Below are 15198 nucleotides of genomic sequence, written 5' to 3'. Positions count from 1 at the left end.
CTTCCACGTGTCCGCACGCGTCGTCATGTCAATCTTCGCCTCTTTATTGCGAGTCCGCTGGTTACTCGCCGCGGCCGTGATTTCTTTGGTTGTGATTTCGTTGGGGCGGAATAATGGTATCTTGAAGTCCATTGGCTGGGAGATTTTGATGTGTGACATTTTGCTGACGAGAAGGATAGATGTACGGAATAGGATGGCGCAGGTTTCGATGCCGTTCAAGGGAAAAGGCGATTGGAGTGAGTGGAGGCCGGAGTTTATAGATGAGTTTCTTCCGGAGGGGAAGGGTGAGGCGAAGACGGAGGGAAAGGATGAGGGTGGTGAGGAGGTGGTGAACGGCGACTCTACTCCGGAGACGAAAGGCGACTCCATTCCGGAGACAAAAGGCGACGACACTCCCGCCTCCGCGAAGAGCGACTCCGAACAACCTGGTAGTCACTCTGTCATCAATGTGCCGCTAAGGATTCTCCCCGTTGGCGACAGCATTACGGAAGGGTGCGTGCAGTTCGAAGGAGACTTGTGGATTTCGTGAAGCTGATGATTGAGGCAGAAAGGAACGAAATGGGAACAATGGATGGCGACTTCCGTTGAGGAATCACTTAGTGCAGGAAGGTGCGAAAGACCGAGCGCTATGTGAAACCGCTATTTGCTTACGTATCGAACAGGACGCTCGGTGGACTTCATCGGCACAAAAGAAACGGGCGACAACAACCCAGACAATCAGCACGAAGGCTGGGGCGGCCAAGCCATGGTCGTAATCCAAGAAAAAATCATGGCAAACAATATTCTCACCCAGCACCCGAACCTCGTACTCCTCGGCGCGGGCACCAACGACTGCAACGAAGGTTTTGGTCTGCCTCCTACGGAACCACACGAATCTGAGATTATCCGGCTGGAAAATCTCATGGATGCGATTCTATGCGAGAACCCCGACGCCGCCCTGATCGTGGCGCAAATCACGGACAATCTCACGGATCTGAAGGATACCGAGCGAGTGCGGAAGTTCAATTCGCAGATTCCGGGACTGGTGGAGAAGAAAAGGAAGCAGGGGTTCCGGGTGGGCATAGTGGACATGTTCAACGCGGTGGGGTAGTGAGTGCTATTCTCCTTTTTCGTCTCTCAACGGGACCCCGTTCTGCTCTCGTACTGACCGTCCATCTTTTATAGCAACCTCGATGACTCAGGCATCCACCCCTCCGAAAAGGGCTACAACGCCATGGCAGCAGCTTGGTTTGAAGCCATCAAACTCCTACCTGAAGAATGGATCCAGCCGGCGAGGGAACCGGGTTCCAAAGCGCCGACGTTTTGGAGTCAACAGGAAACGCTGGCGTGTGGGGCTTTGAAAGGTATGTTGATGTTTCGCGAAGGAATCCGCCTTCGCGAACACGTATTGAAGGTTAGATTTCTTGAATGCTGACGTGAAATGTAGGCTGGGACCGCGATTACTTTGTCACGAATAAATCGCAGTCCGCGTGGATGTACCCGCCCAAGGAGGATATGAGTAATTGGACGAGATTGCATGAGTTGTAGAAGTGTGAATGAAGATTTGTATACATTGATGATATTACAGATCGACAATTCTTCAGAACTTGACGAGCTTTGCGGCGAAGCTGCTGCAGGAAGACCTGCAGAATCCCTGCAAAGCTTTGCTCGAGCTGCCGTTCTTTGCAGTGCAGGATCGTGCAGTACTATCGAGTTCTCCGCATGCGACGCAGATAGCCGTCGTCGTGGCCTTGGAAGCGAACCGACTGGACGGTCGCATGGTCGCACAGGGAGGAGAAGACTCCTGCGAGAGAGTGAGGAGAAGCGGCTTTGGGCCGACGGCAGTGGGCCTCGCCTCCGTATGGCGTGCCTGAAAGAGGACATTTGCAATGTCCCACGATCTATTCCTCCTTGTGCAATTTGCTTCGCACGCATTTAATCGCCATGGGACCGACGACAGCATTAGAAGGCCAATCATTATTGGTGAGAATCTGTGCATCTTGTGGACTGGGATTTTTGCTTTTTTGATAAGTCCCGTTACCCTTTCCCTTTTGGCCCGGAAGCAAACTGACAAGAAAACCACGTTATGACCAAGGCTTGTTAGGCTGTCTTTGTGAGTTCCCGTCACAAATCCCACTCGTATGATGGATCTTGTCATTAACTTCATTCCAGTGACCGATCCTTCCTTTCTGCGCACTTTCAATCAGCCGGACACCACCCTCCAAGGCCAAGTCGTGTCCACATACACTCTGGGAATGCATTTTCGGCGCGATCCTCAGCCTCTTCACGGGCGATAGATTCGGTCGCAGGAAGAACGTCGTGCTCGGCTGCGGATTCATTTTCATCGGCGGACTGCTGCAAGCGACGGCGTATACTGTTCCACATGTAAGTTCCGCCTTTCACCTGATCGACACGTTCGCTGACATGTCCTTGTGAATTTCAGATGATAACCGACCGCATCATCGCAGGCGTCGGCATCGGCGTCAACACCACCGCAATCCCCATGTGGCAAGCGGAAACAAGTCGCCCACATCTCCGCGGCCGCCTCGTGACGTTCGAATTGACCTGTCTCGTTGGCGGATTCGTGCTTACGAATTGGATCAATTTCGGCTTTACATATCTGCCTGACAACGAAGTCTCCTGGAGGTTTCCACTGGGGTTGCAGTCACTCCTCGCTCTGGGCACTGCAGGCATTGTGCCGTTCTTAGTCGAGAGTCTGAGGGGGTTGTGCTTAAAGGGTAGGGAGGAGGAAGCAAACGGTGCGATTGCAAGACTTTATGGGAAGGGAGTTGAAGATGATGAGGTGTACGAGTCGTTTGAGTTGATGCGGGAGGCGATTGAGAGGGGGAAGGAGGAAGGACAAGTTGGCTGGCGCGAGGCGCTGGGGAATGGAAGACAGCAGACGCCGAGGAGAATTTTTGCTCGGGATGGGGGCACATGTTATGCAGCAGATGGGTGGCGTCAACGTGAGTCTCCTGAGCAAGGATCTCATCGGAAGGTCGGTACTGACATTCAACAGGTCGTGGCGTACTAAACCTCCCCGTCGTCCTGGAACGATGTCCTTCGGCTTCTCCACCCGCACGCATGTCCCTCATCTGATCGGCTTGCGACTCCATGCAGTAGATGTTCTGGGGCGCCGTGGCCATGTGGACAATCGAACGATTCGATCGTAGGAAACTCATGCTGTTCGACGCAGCAGGTCAGAGTTTGTGCTTCGCTATGGCGGCAATCGGGCTCGGCGGGGGGAGCAAAGCGATGAATGGAGTCGCTGTGGCGTTTATCTTCATTTACTACTTCTTCTTCTTCGGCCTCTCGTTCATGGCTATTGGACTCCCTCTACCCTTCGGAAATCAACTCGAATCGAGCCCGCAAATATCGGCGCCGCGACGGCGATGACGACGAATTTGGGTCTGTGTTTATATTATTGTGTCGATCACGCCGATTGGTAAGTGATGGTCCAAAAAGCTTCCTCTCTCTGCTCTTCACAATTGCTGACTTGGATTTCTCATCAGGTATTCAGAAAATCGCCGGCCCGCCTGTACATCATCTTCGCTGTTAGCAACGCTTTCTGGCTGCCGTTCATCTACATCTTCTATCCTGAGACGAGGAGCCTGTCGTTGGATGAGATCGATCGAGTGTTTGAGTTGAAATTCGCTCCTGGAGCGAAGTGGACGTATGAGCAAGCTACTGTGCTCGCGAAAGAGGCGGTTGTGGATGAGAGGCGGGAGATTTGCGCGGCAGGAGAGGAGAGGGGGGGATGTGAAAGGGGAGGATGGGGTGAGGCGCGTTGAAAAGGCTTGCTTGAGTAGTCAGTGTGAGGGAGACGTTTCAGAAGGTGGAGTCGAGTGAGAGGGAGAATTTGTTGGTGTGTGATGTAGACATTCGGTCGACAGTTTTTATGTGAATGAGACAACTTGGTGAATAGGTTGTACGTATGAAGTGATCATTAATGGTGATGTTCTATAGGTGTGTTGTGCTACGCTCAGTGGGTCAGACAGGAGTGTTTGAGATGCCAGCATCCCCGACTACTCCTCCAGCGCAATCCGACACTCCATCTCCAACGCCTCCAACCTTCGTCGAATCCCATCCGTCGCCGCCGCATGCTCCGCCATCGTCATCTCCACATTGAACCTGACGCCGAGGTCACCCTCTTCGTTGGGAAGTAGGTGAAGCCCATTCGTGATATGCTCCCGCCTCACGAAATCCTCCAGACTCCAAAAGTACCGATCGCCATGATAATGCTTGCCGAAATCATCTCCCGGCGCACCACAAGGACAAACTCGCAACTTCAGCGCACGAGCGAGGCGTTCGATGGAGCGCTCGATGGCTTCTGCCATGCCTGGCCTGAAGAGTTGGGGTTCGGAGAGCTGGGCGAGGTCGAGGCGTGCTTTTTCCTCAAGGGTCATTGGGAAGGCGTAGTTTGTTCTCCAACCTGAGATGAAAGCAGCCAAGATGGAGTCGTGCATTTGAGAGCGTAGGGCAGCGGTTGACACAGGGCCAGCATACTCAACTCCGTAGTTGAGTCGGAAACCGCTTTCGACCGCAAGGAGGAGTTTGCGGAACTCAGGGGTGAAGTCGAGACGTTTGTGATCGTGTTCGGTGCCGTCGGCGAGATCGTCGCTGATGAGAGTCAGCCACATGTTGAAGAGGGCGGAGGTATTGTTTGGCATGAAGTGCTGTCCATCGTTTTCTCCGATATTGGAACTTCGGTCGAGGTCAGCAAAGGAACGCTGCAAGTTCTCCCACTTGGTGTACCTTGAATCGTTCCAGTACTCGCCGTTGATCATGCCAAAGACGAGGTAGTCGAGTTCTCTGGGAGCTGTGAAGAATAACCGTCTGCATTGCGGGCAGGATACGGTCTTCGGATCGTTGAATTCGCACTGTCGGATCATACAGCTGCGGCAGAAAACGTGGGACGCAACGCCGCAGGGTGGGATGGTGGGCTCGTGGCCTACATCGAGGTAGCTCTCCGTACAGTAGAGACATGTCCGGTCAGCTTCTGAAAGTTGGTTGACGGCCATCGTAGTGGCTACACTATTAAGTGCCACGTCGTATGGGGGATGACGCGAAAGCCCAAATTTGCCTATGCCCATTGTCGGGTTACCAGCGTACCTACCTTCCATGTGAGGTCCATGGAATCGGAAAGCAACGTGGCGACATGCTCGATCACTGGTGCGGAACATCAAATCGTCCAAATCGCAGATCCACTGTGGGTAGTCAGCACCGTCGACTTGTTCCGCAGCCGTTCTGAACTCCCCTCCTTTCATTTCGTACATCTTGTAGAGCTCGAGGTGTCTGGCACCAGGTCGACACAGCTCGGTGAAGACCACGAGTCTTATCCGAGGTGTCACATCCCCGACCCTCATGTATGGCAGGGTGCTCAGGACGGTACGGCCATGGAAAAGAACGAGCTCTTGCATGTCTTCGAAAAATGTTCCGGCAAGATTCGGTTCGCTGTCCGCGACCGATACGGTGCTCTCGTAGAACTCTTGCGGGTCTTCAAAAAAGGTTCCGGCAAGATTCGGTTCGCTGTTCGCGGCCGATGCGGTGCTCTCGTAGAAGGAGCACATGCTGGTTTCGGAGCGATTGTCACGACCAGCGTGAGCAGTCACAGCAGCATCGAGAACAAGAGGTGCGGTCGGATCGTATCTTGCGGGAGCGTTGGAGGCCGAGGACATCATACAAACCTGTTCGTTCTCCTTAAGTAGCACGAGGACAGGATGGACAACGTCGACTTTGTGAAATGTTCCGGAAACGGGCAGAAGCGGTTCATCCAGCTCCTCCAAGGCCTGCTTAGTCTTGCTGAAAATGTTCTGCGCCATGTCGAAGGTCATTTCTGCGGTCATGATTGCGATTGATTGATTGCCGGGGCGAAGGGATGCGGAGACAGTTCGCTTCTTATAGTCTGGGAGCATCAGACCATGTATGTCGACAAGGCATTGTGCCGGCCGAAAGGCCATTGTGCAGGTCGACAAGGCATTGTGTCTGTCGCTGCACAAAGGTCTCGATAATCCAGGACAAAGCTCATTGTGGCGAGGGTCGAAAGCATGGCGAGCACAAGGTCGACGCCGAGCTGCACAATAGATGTAGGCATATTTCCGGATAAAGAAGCGATCGTATTTTGCAAAATGTGTGTATAATAATAGAGGATGAAGAAAAGCAGAACGCAGGGTAGAGGATTGAAGGTCTTGTCAAATGTGTGTATATGGAAGGTGAGGGAGAGTAGGAAGGGGACGCAGAACCGAGGAGAGAGAGATTCGCAGAAATGAAAACTGCTCATATGAAAACTGTTCCAGTCAATGGCGGACAGTTCCAGGCGTGTGAGACGATGTGGCTTGGGAATTGCGCGGCGGATGTCTGATGCAAGGTGGTAGTTGCGTACACTTCGGCGTTCGACAGGAGGCCGACTCTAGGTTCTTTGTTCCTCGCGAACAACATGCCTTTCTTTCACATTGGCGACTTGAGGCATCGGGGACCTGGACGGCAAGAGTCAAGAGATTCGCCCATCATTCATACCGCTTCATTCACCTTCCTCAAGGTACTGTCGTCGAAAATTTTGACTGACCGAGAGTGGGGGAGGAAGTCCATGATTCAGAAGGTCGACGAGCTTGCTGAAGCGAGATCTCTTTATCTTGATCCGTTCGACTTTGCATGAAGTCGATGAACCTCGTCCGTGTAGATGCGTCGTTCCATGACCCACGAGAGTCACGGCAAGCATTGCCGGAAGGATTCCAAGGGCATGGCTGTCTTCCTCCGACCATCTCCACGCGCTTTACATCACCCTGCGTCACCTGAACCGAAGAACTTCTTCGGGCCAGTGCAAACGTGCAAGTATTGAATTTTATGCACCTCATGTTCATCATGACATGTTTTCGGATGGCATGTGGTTGGAAAGTGGAGTGCTGATCAGATAAGCAGGTCTTTTCGTAGGATTCTTGTGTAGAATGGGAGTGATGTTGGGGTTTGTGAGAGACAGTCTGCAGACAGACAGGAGGTGGAAGCTTACGAGGTGGCTTTGAGGGAGGTGCCTGAGGCGTGAAGTTGTGCTACCATCTGAGGATTGTCGGGCCACCTACGTCAGCTTCGACATGCGCCCAATGTGAAAGACATGTGTTGTGGAAGATGGCACAGTTCGACAAGGTCCGATTGCAGGCAGAGCGAGAGGGTTGTGTATTGCTTGCACTATTTTATTGACAGCCCCGCAGATAGTTGAAGCTCACAGCGTCGATGCTTTGGGAGGCGTCGATGTCAGGAGAGCGGACGGCAACGATGATGACGGTGGTGACGATGAGTGAACGTCCAGACGTTGCGTGAGATGGTGTGTGGATGTTGAAGGATGATGACCACCAAAGATAGGATGTTTGCTTTTGAGGATGATATTGAGGCTCCGCGGATGGCTTCTGCTACTGCTAATGAGCAATAGTGAGAGTCTAGACTGAGATGTCCTGGGGCATCAAAGTTGCTCCGAAGCTAGTTCTAAGGGCTCGTTCGGAGAATTTTCCAGCCTCGTTTATCGATCTTATGAGACTGCCTCATATGGCCACAGGGCTGTCTGACGCGGACTGAATTACCCTCAGATAGCGTGATATAATGCTGTAAGACTAACGCTAAATAAGGGCGCCTCGTCGTCCACTAAGAGGTCTAAAGGTAGATGTTGTTGCTATTGTCGTTCGGTAAACCTCGGTTTTTATTCAAAAGCGGGTCTAGCCGCACTCCGCGGGTAGAGCCGCAATATCAAATTCGTCACATTTTAAGGATTCGCGTATTCTTATACAACATTCACACTATCAAACATCTACTACTACGACCTATATAAATACTAGCGCTATGCTAGAACGACAGAAGATATTAAGCGCTCTCGTTTGGGCTACTAACTATTATTTTCCGCCGTAAAACTATTAAGATTCGAGCCCGTTAACATAACCTCTTAATACTCTACCCCTAAGCCTTAGATCGACCCCTACCTGCTTAGAGAGTCGGATTCTTAGCTATTCGAGGACGAGTTTCTCGCTAACACGCAGTCGCTGCACGACTTTGACGACTCTTAACGTATTAACGACTCTTAAGTCGGCTCTTAGCTACTAGCTAGTGCTTAGAGCCAGCCTTATAGCTAGAGCCGGAGCCAGCCTCTTACGGATAATAAGAAGATCGCATCTATCGCCGCAGATGCTATTATATTAGCTATTGCTTAGAGCCAGAAGCAGAGTTAGAGCTAGAGCTATAGCAAGAGCAAGCGTACTAAGGCAGTAAACTAGACGACCGCAATAGAGACATTCCTAGTAACCTACTAGACGCGTTAGATCGAGCAGAACAACTACACCGACTAAAACCTTAAGCCTAAGGGCAGACAGCACCTTATTAGCACGCTCTCCGAGATGGCCGAGCAACTAGTTGCATAGTCGTCTATTTAGAGCAAGATAACGGCTATTAAGAGCGTATATTCGGCATACATTATCCTACAAGATGTCTCCGGATTCGGCGTTAAGAGCGATAGAACTATTACGGCATCTAATAGGGTCTAGGACGATTACTTAAAGGCTAATAGCTACAAGCATGCTACGAAGCTGCGGCACCGGCCATGCCCCTAGGTTAAGTAGTATGCGGTAATCTTTAACAAGAAGATTGCTACCGGTAAGCACGCGCGAACGAAGAGAGACCGCAATTCGAGAATAGTAACCTACGACGACGACGACGAGCTAGCCGCCGCAGTAGCACTAACTACTCTAGCCGCCGTAGCAGCACCAACTACTCTAGCTGCAGCAACAACAGTAACAACAGCGACTTTAGCTAAGTCTCAGGCTCTAGCGGACGACGACGATAACGACCCCTTCGATGTCGATAAGAATAGCCTCGTTCGCAAGAAGCGGAAGTCTACTAAGCAGCTACTAACTCCGGCACCTCCGCCCTCGTTTAGAGCGTAACGAAGCACTAGTGCGAAGGTGCTTAGTAACGCTCTTAAGGATGCGTTTGCCAGCCTCGTGCCGGTCGACTAGCCTTATCGAGCAATGGATCTAATCGACAAGGAGCGACTACTAATAACCTAGCGCATGTATCTTAACATTAGCCAGGGCTTCGACATTAACCCTACGTCGGCCAGGTACTTCTACAACAGCTCGCTCTTCAGCTAGTTGACGCACATTATCGACATTAGCGACAACATGGAGCTGGACGTCGACGCGCTCTGTAAAATAAGGGAGGGTTTGAAGGGCAATTAGCGCGGAGCAAGCTAACAGCGTCGTTCGATAGTAGGTGCTTAACTATCCGCCACACGATTTTTTTCGGACTATAACGACTTCACTACGTCTTTAATAGATACATATATACATCAGATATTAATATAAATATATTCCACCGTGTGGTTATTAAGCTAATAGGTCGTGAGGAGTTCATGGTTTATTGATATATCTCTGTTGCTAGCTAAGCGGATGCTCCCGCACCCTCGAGAGGACTAGAAATGTGGTAAATACGGCTAAGATTCTGCTGGATTCGACGAATTTTAAAGCTAGATTAAAGTGGGGCTATACCAATAGTTTTGGTGAGGGTGTTGTTAGTTTTCGAGGATTTCCAGTGCTCTTATTAGCTCTAGCCAAGCCGAGGTTTCCCCGCCCCGCAGCTGAAATCCATGTTGCGCCCGTCACGTACTGAAATCTATTAACTTCGCGGGGTTGTCCTCCACCGGAGCGAGCTCCGGGCTGTTAAACTTTATCTTTAATAATTATTAAGAAATCTTCTAACAACAACAACAACACCCCCCTGTATATTAAACACTACACGGCCACCGCCACGACACATTTGTACGACGGCGATTGTTGTGTACATTAAGGGCTATACGCAGATAAAGAAATCGTAATAAACGGTTGTATATTAGTAATGTTCTTAATAATTAACAGATTTCTCCTACTTCTCGAATTTCGGACGACGAGAGCCCCCCCCTTAGAGCGGCAATTCTTAGATCGAATGACTACGCCTTGCCAATTCCTCCTTATATTGCTCCCACATAGCCTTCGCAATAGTCTTACGCCGGTCGTCTATTAAGCCCTTATCTCTATTATCGTCGACATTAGCTATCTAGTTGTAGTGCGGTACTCCTGCCCTTGGCGGCTGCGAAGTAGCTATGCGACGCTCCTCGTCCGCGAACAGCTCGTCCGAGGGGTTGTAAAGCCGGATGAAGTTGTAAAGCACTACTAAGGCTAAGAACAGGTCTACTTAGCAGTCTATGTCGAAGTAAGGGCTACCGGCTCTCCTTATAATCCCCTACCGCATCTTAAACACACCAAACGCTCGCTTAACGATGTTCCTTAAGGACGAATAGCGGAGATTAAACAGCTCCTCTTTAGACGTCGGCCGCTAGTTACCTACAAGCCACTCCTTTAAGTAATAACGTGTGCCGCGATATAGCGTTAAGGTGAGTCCGGTGTTGTTGTATCTAGCGTCCGCAAGGTAGTACTTGTTAGCCGGCAGTTCCTTGCCAAACGAGTTACTCTATCGAGCCTCGTTTATTATACGCTAGTCGTTCGCAGAGCCCTCCCAGCCTACAAGGACATACGTAAACAGCATGTTAAAGTCGACGATAGCGAGGACATTCTGCGTTAAGGCACCCTTGCGATTGCGCTATGCTATAGCCTCTGCTGCCGGCACACGAGCAGCAATGTGCGTACTATTAAGGGCTCTAACTGCCGACCGGAATTCGGTGTATTTAGCCGCCCTCAAACGCTCCGGCATAGGCTGCTAGTAATCCGGCTCCTTTACGTATTTGTCGTACAGCTAAAGGATTGCTTTAAGGACTATATAGAAGCTCTTACTAACGGTAGAAGTCGACCGTTTAAACACAAGGTAGACGCTATAATACGTAACGCTATAGCCGACGATATATAAGAAGTGCATTAAGCGCTCTGCGGCAGTTAGATAACGGCTCGAATCTAGTCCACCGGCGTCGACGAGCTTCTGCAGCAACGTATAGAATGTGGCCGTGTTAATTCGACAGGTCTTAAACAAGTCTACCTCGTTGTTTAACAGATGGCTCGTAATCCTCGTACCGGCGTGCGTCTGTTGTTCATATGCAGCCCTGTTACTAGCAAAGTTAAGATAGTTATAGCTATAGCAGTTAACAACGTGCACAGCCGCGGTAATAGCCGCTTCTAACACTACCTTATCGATGCCGGTTAAACGAGCTATCTTATCTATTTCTCGCAGTATCTACTAGCACGACCGCCGGATATCTCTTACTCGCGCAAACGACTCGTACGAACGCTAGAAACGCCGAATCCGGTGTTAAACGGCTGGCTAATAAGAGCGCTAGAAACTCCTTTAACTTGTCGAGGGGGGGGGCGGCAGCACTACCACCAGTATAGAGTAAGAGTACGTCGGCTAGACTACTACTACCGCCGACCACCGGTAAGGGTAAGAAAGCGGGTATACGTAGTGTTGTTATTATTAGAGGGTAGCAGTAGTAGTAGTAATAATATATATATAGCTAAGAGCCCTGCCGTAGACGCACAATCAAGCAATTCTCGTCGTTCTCGTCGTTCTCGTCGTCGGCGGCTAAGGGGGGGGGGGGCGGCTACTACCGGTAAGGGTAAGAAAGCGGGTGTGCGTAGTGTTATTAGTGTTAGAAGGTAGTAGTAGTAGTAGTAGTAACATAAGGTAATATATAGCCCTGCAAGGGCCTACAATATAGCCGAATAGCTATAAATTACTGCGAAATAGAGGTGTTAAGGTCTAGTTTACGCAACTGCCTTATATTAGCTCCGGATTGCCTAAAAGGGCAAGCCGAAGTGAATTAAACTTTGCATAATATACAGCGGTAAGATAGCCTTATTTACGCTAGCCTCACATACTCACAACTATTCGGTAACTACATTCAACTAACGCTATATTAATCAGCTGCAATTTGGCGTTCGGTAACCTCATATATATGACGCTGAATGAAGCGTGAAGATTCTCCGAACGTGCCCTAACGCGAGGAGGCTTTTCTGCCTCAACTTGGCTCAACCTTGCTTGACCCGTCAGATGATCATATGCGAGAAATCACGCAAGAAGCCACGGTGTTCCCTTCTGGCATTGGGCATCAATGTCCTATTCCAGGCAGTGCTGTTGTTGTGACGATACGATTCACAAGCACGCGTATCCTCGTCTCAGAGAGTGATAACATGGCGTATTCGATCAAGGAGATGGACAGGGTTGGCCGGTCTGTGGGAATTGTCGAGGCATGAACGAATGGACGCTGCTTCTCCCAATGCCATGCACTTGAATATGGTCCCGTACATGGCGTGTCCTGTAGCATATGTGATTGTTGCTCTCTCCAACATGCTCTCCATCGCGGACGACGAGTTGGTATACCATGAACTGTTGGAGCAACAATATTGCTGATATCATTTCTCCAATGATGCTCCTCCCAACTTCAAGGTTTCGATGTGGGCTGCGTGGCGACGTCACCGCGCACGGCTTGTCCGGCGCACCACGCGAACATCGTCACCTCACTGCAACATCCACCGAAAAGACATCATCCATCATCCATCATCCATCATCCATCATCCAGAACCCGACCGACCGACGACGACATCTCTCTCTCTCACTCCCGTCTCCACCACCACCGACGACGACGTCTTTCTTCCTTCATTGTTCTCGGCCTCCACCCTCCATACCGTCACCGACCCCCTCACACATCACACTGGGAGCATTCCTCCCCCCACCACGCGCTGCCCACTTTCGCAGCCACCCAATTCTAACCACAGACAAACCGCCACCATGTCGACGATACAGAACCTCAAAAACTTCATCCGCCATGGCAAGCAGGCCCGTGACGGTCGAACTCCTCCCGACCAGGCCACCACTCACGTCTCCAACGTCCACGCACAACAGCAACGCTTCAACAACGCACAGCCGCAACAAGTGCAGCAGCAACATCAGAATTACGGCATGAGCGACCCGAACGTGTACCATCACCAGCCTTTACAAGGCGGTGGCCAACATCAAGATGCCTACTCCGCTGCCGCCGTCGACAATCGGAATCAAGCTGCCAAGGCCGGTCACGCCGCCGCGGGCGCCGTCGATGGCCACCAAAAGAGAGAACAAAAGCAAAAGGACTACGACCCACAAGTACTGGAACGGATAGTGGCTGAGGAACGTGAGAGCAAAGGCAAACTTCCTCGCTACCCAGGCCTGGAGCGATGGACACTGGTCGAGAAGATGGGCGACGGCGCTTTCAGCAATGTCTACCGTGCCAAGGACACTCAACACGTCTACGACCAGGTCGCGATCAAGGTGGTGCGGAAGTTTGAGATGAACTCGACACAGGTAAGCCTGGTTACGAGCAGCTTTCCTATCCTGCCCGTCATCATCATCCCGCAATTGCACTACGCTCTCGATGCCTCTCCTTGCAGTTTTCACCATTGAACATCTACCAACACATGTGCCTGTTAGGGCGTGCTACATCCGGACTACGAAAAGAAGGCGCCCAAGGGCGTTGAGGTGCGCAATACTTTCTGTTCTCACACTACACATTTGATCTTCACATACCTTCTCTCTTCACTTCTCGTCGTCGCTCTTCTCGAAACAAAACACAATGAACACATGCTGACGTCACGATCTCATTGCAGCGCGCCAACATTTTGAAGGAAGTTCAGATCATGCGACAGCTCGACCACCCGAATGTCGTCAAGCTGGTCGACTTTTCCGAGTCTCGCCAATACTACTACATCATCCTCGAATTATGTCCCGGTGGCGAACTGTTCCACCAGATCGTCCGCCTGACCTACTTCAGTGAGGATTTATCACGACATGTCATCACGCAGGTTGCCGATGCATTGCAGTATCTGCACGAGGAGGCTGGCGTTGTTCATCGGTGAGTCGTCCCAAAAGCGCATTAAGTGTAAGATACTAACACCCCACAGCGACATCAAACCCGAGAATTTACTCTTCTACCCTGTTCCATTCGTACCAACAAGAAATCCAAAGCCTAAGGGGCCCGAGGACGAAGACAAGGCTGACGAGGGCGAATTCATTCGAGGACAAGGAGCGGGCGGAATCGGCACAATCAAGATTGCCGACTTTGGCCTTTCCAAGGTCATTTGGGACAGCCAAACTATGACACCTTGCGGTACAGTCGGATATACAGCACCCGAAATCGTCAAGGATGAGCGCTACTCCAAGAGTGTCGACATGTGGGCGCTCGGCTGTGTGCTCTACACTCTCCTCTGCGGTTTCCCACCCTTCTACGACGAATCCATCCAAGTCCTGACTGAAAAGGTTGCACGTGGTCAATACACCTTCCTCTCTCCTTGGTGGGACGACATTTCCAAATCCGCGCAGGATCTCGTCTCCCACCTCCTCACCGTCGATCCCGAGAAGCGCTACGATATCAACCAATTCCTGGCCCACCCCTGGATCCGTGGTTCCGACGAAGCCACCACAGCCGCCCTCGATGCTCCACCTCTCGCCACACCCCTGCACGTTCGCCAAGGTCAAATGTCAGCTGGCGACAAGAGCGCCTCGCCGCTCAAACCCGACTTCGCCTACCTCGAAGAGAACAACCGCCGCATGGACTTCCGCTCTCCCGGCGCCGTCAACCTACGAGAGGTCTTCGACGTCGGCTACTCCGTCCACCGACAAGAGGAAGAAGGCAAACGCCGCAAGAACTTTAAGCAAGGCTACCGCGGCGGCAACCAGATGAACTCCCTCAACGCTTTGGATGAAGACTACGGCGACGACGACGAAGACGAGGGCGGCTTCTCCCAGCCGTACGACAGCAATCAGCAAGCTCCACCGGCGAAAGTTCCCAAGTCGGGTGCGGCGCCGGATGTGGGCGGTATGGAGAAGCAAATGCGCAACACGAGCTTGTCGGCCGCGGCGCAGGCGAGACAGCAGAATGCTCCCAGGGCTGCTCCAGCGGCGAAGGGATATGGACAGCACTCGCCGGAAGTCGCGGCGGCGGCGAAGAGGCAGGTGAGGAATAAGGCTGGAGCCTTTGAGCTGAGTTTGGACAATGCTACGTTGTTGGGACGGAGAGGGAAAAAGGACGCTGGGCCGAGTGGATTGAGGCAGGAGCAAGTCGTGCAATAGGAGGGGTTGAGGAGTTGAGAAAACGGGAGGGGTGTGGGACGTGATTTGGACTGCATGCGAGGCGTTTTCAACATTTCTATTTGCGTTGATGAGTAGCACGAGTGGTTTGCGTGCGTACGTGCAGACAACAGGGCGTTTTTTTGTTCATTCACGGGTTTC

At 51.4% G+C, this 15198-nt stretch overlaps 3 protein-coding genes across 3 annotated transcripts; 2 read left to right on the top strand and 1 right to left on the bottom strand.

Annotated features, from left to right (window-relative positions):
• Positions 1-58: 58 nt before the first annotated feature.
• On the top strand, positions 59-1527 carry LEN2 (lipolytic enzyme/sugar transporter; the record flags this gene model as incomplete). The annotated part of the gene is made up of 6 exons (XM_003857705.1): positions 59-116; positions 180-492; positions 548-609; positions 663-1089; positions 1165-1343; positions 1427-1527. 5 exons carry the CDS (start codon positions 194-196, stop codon positions 1525-1527), a joined length of 1068 nt encoding a protein of 355 aa, XP_003857753.1.
• A 2477-nt stretch (positions 1528-4004) lies between these two features.
• On the bottom strand, positions 4005-5825 carry MYCGRDRAFT_88705 (uncharacterized protein; the record flags this gene model as incomplete). Its single annotated transcript, XM_003855846.1, has 3 exons — positions 4005-4683; positions 4735-5008; positions 5096-5825. The coding sequence occupies 3 exons, from the start codon at positions 5823-5825 to the stop codon at positions 4005-4007; spliced, it is 1683 nt and encodes a 560-aa protein (XP_003855894.1).
• Positions 5826-12519: 6694 nt separating this feature from the next.
• On the top strand, positions 12520-15039 carry MYCGRDRAFT_64979 (Ca2+/calmodulin-dependent protein kinase; the record flags this gene model as incomplete). The annotated part of the gene is made up of 4 exons (XM_003857706.1): positions 12520-13275; positions 13402-13449; positions 13578-13822; positions 13872-15039. 4 exons carry the CDS (start codon positions 12727-12729, stop codon positions 15037-15039), a joined length of 2010 nt encoding a protein of 669 aa, XP_003857754.1.
• Positions 15040-15198: the final 159 nt, after the last annotated feature.

The sequence above is a fragment of the Zymoseptoria tritici genome, chromosome 1, assembly GCF_000219625.1.
Source record: "Zymoseptoria tritici IPO323 chromosome 1, whole genome shotgun sequence".
Taxonomy (NCBI): domain Eukaryota; kingdom Fungi; phylum Ascomycota; class Dothideomycetes; order Mycosphaerellales; family Mycosphaerellaceae; genus Zymoseptoria; species Zymoseptoria tritici.
Note: the sequence above shows the minus strand (reverse complement) of the source record. Positions and strands in the feature narration are given on the sequence as shown.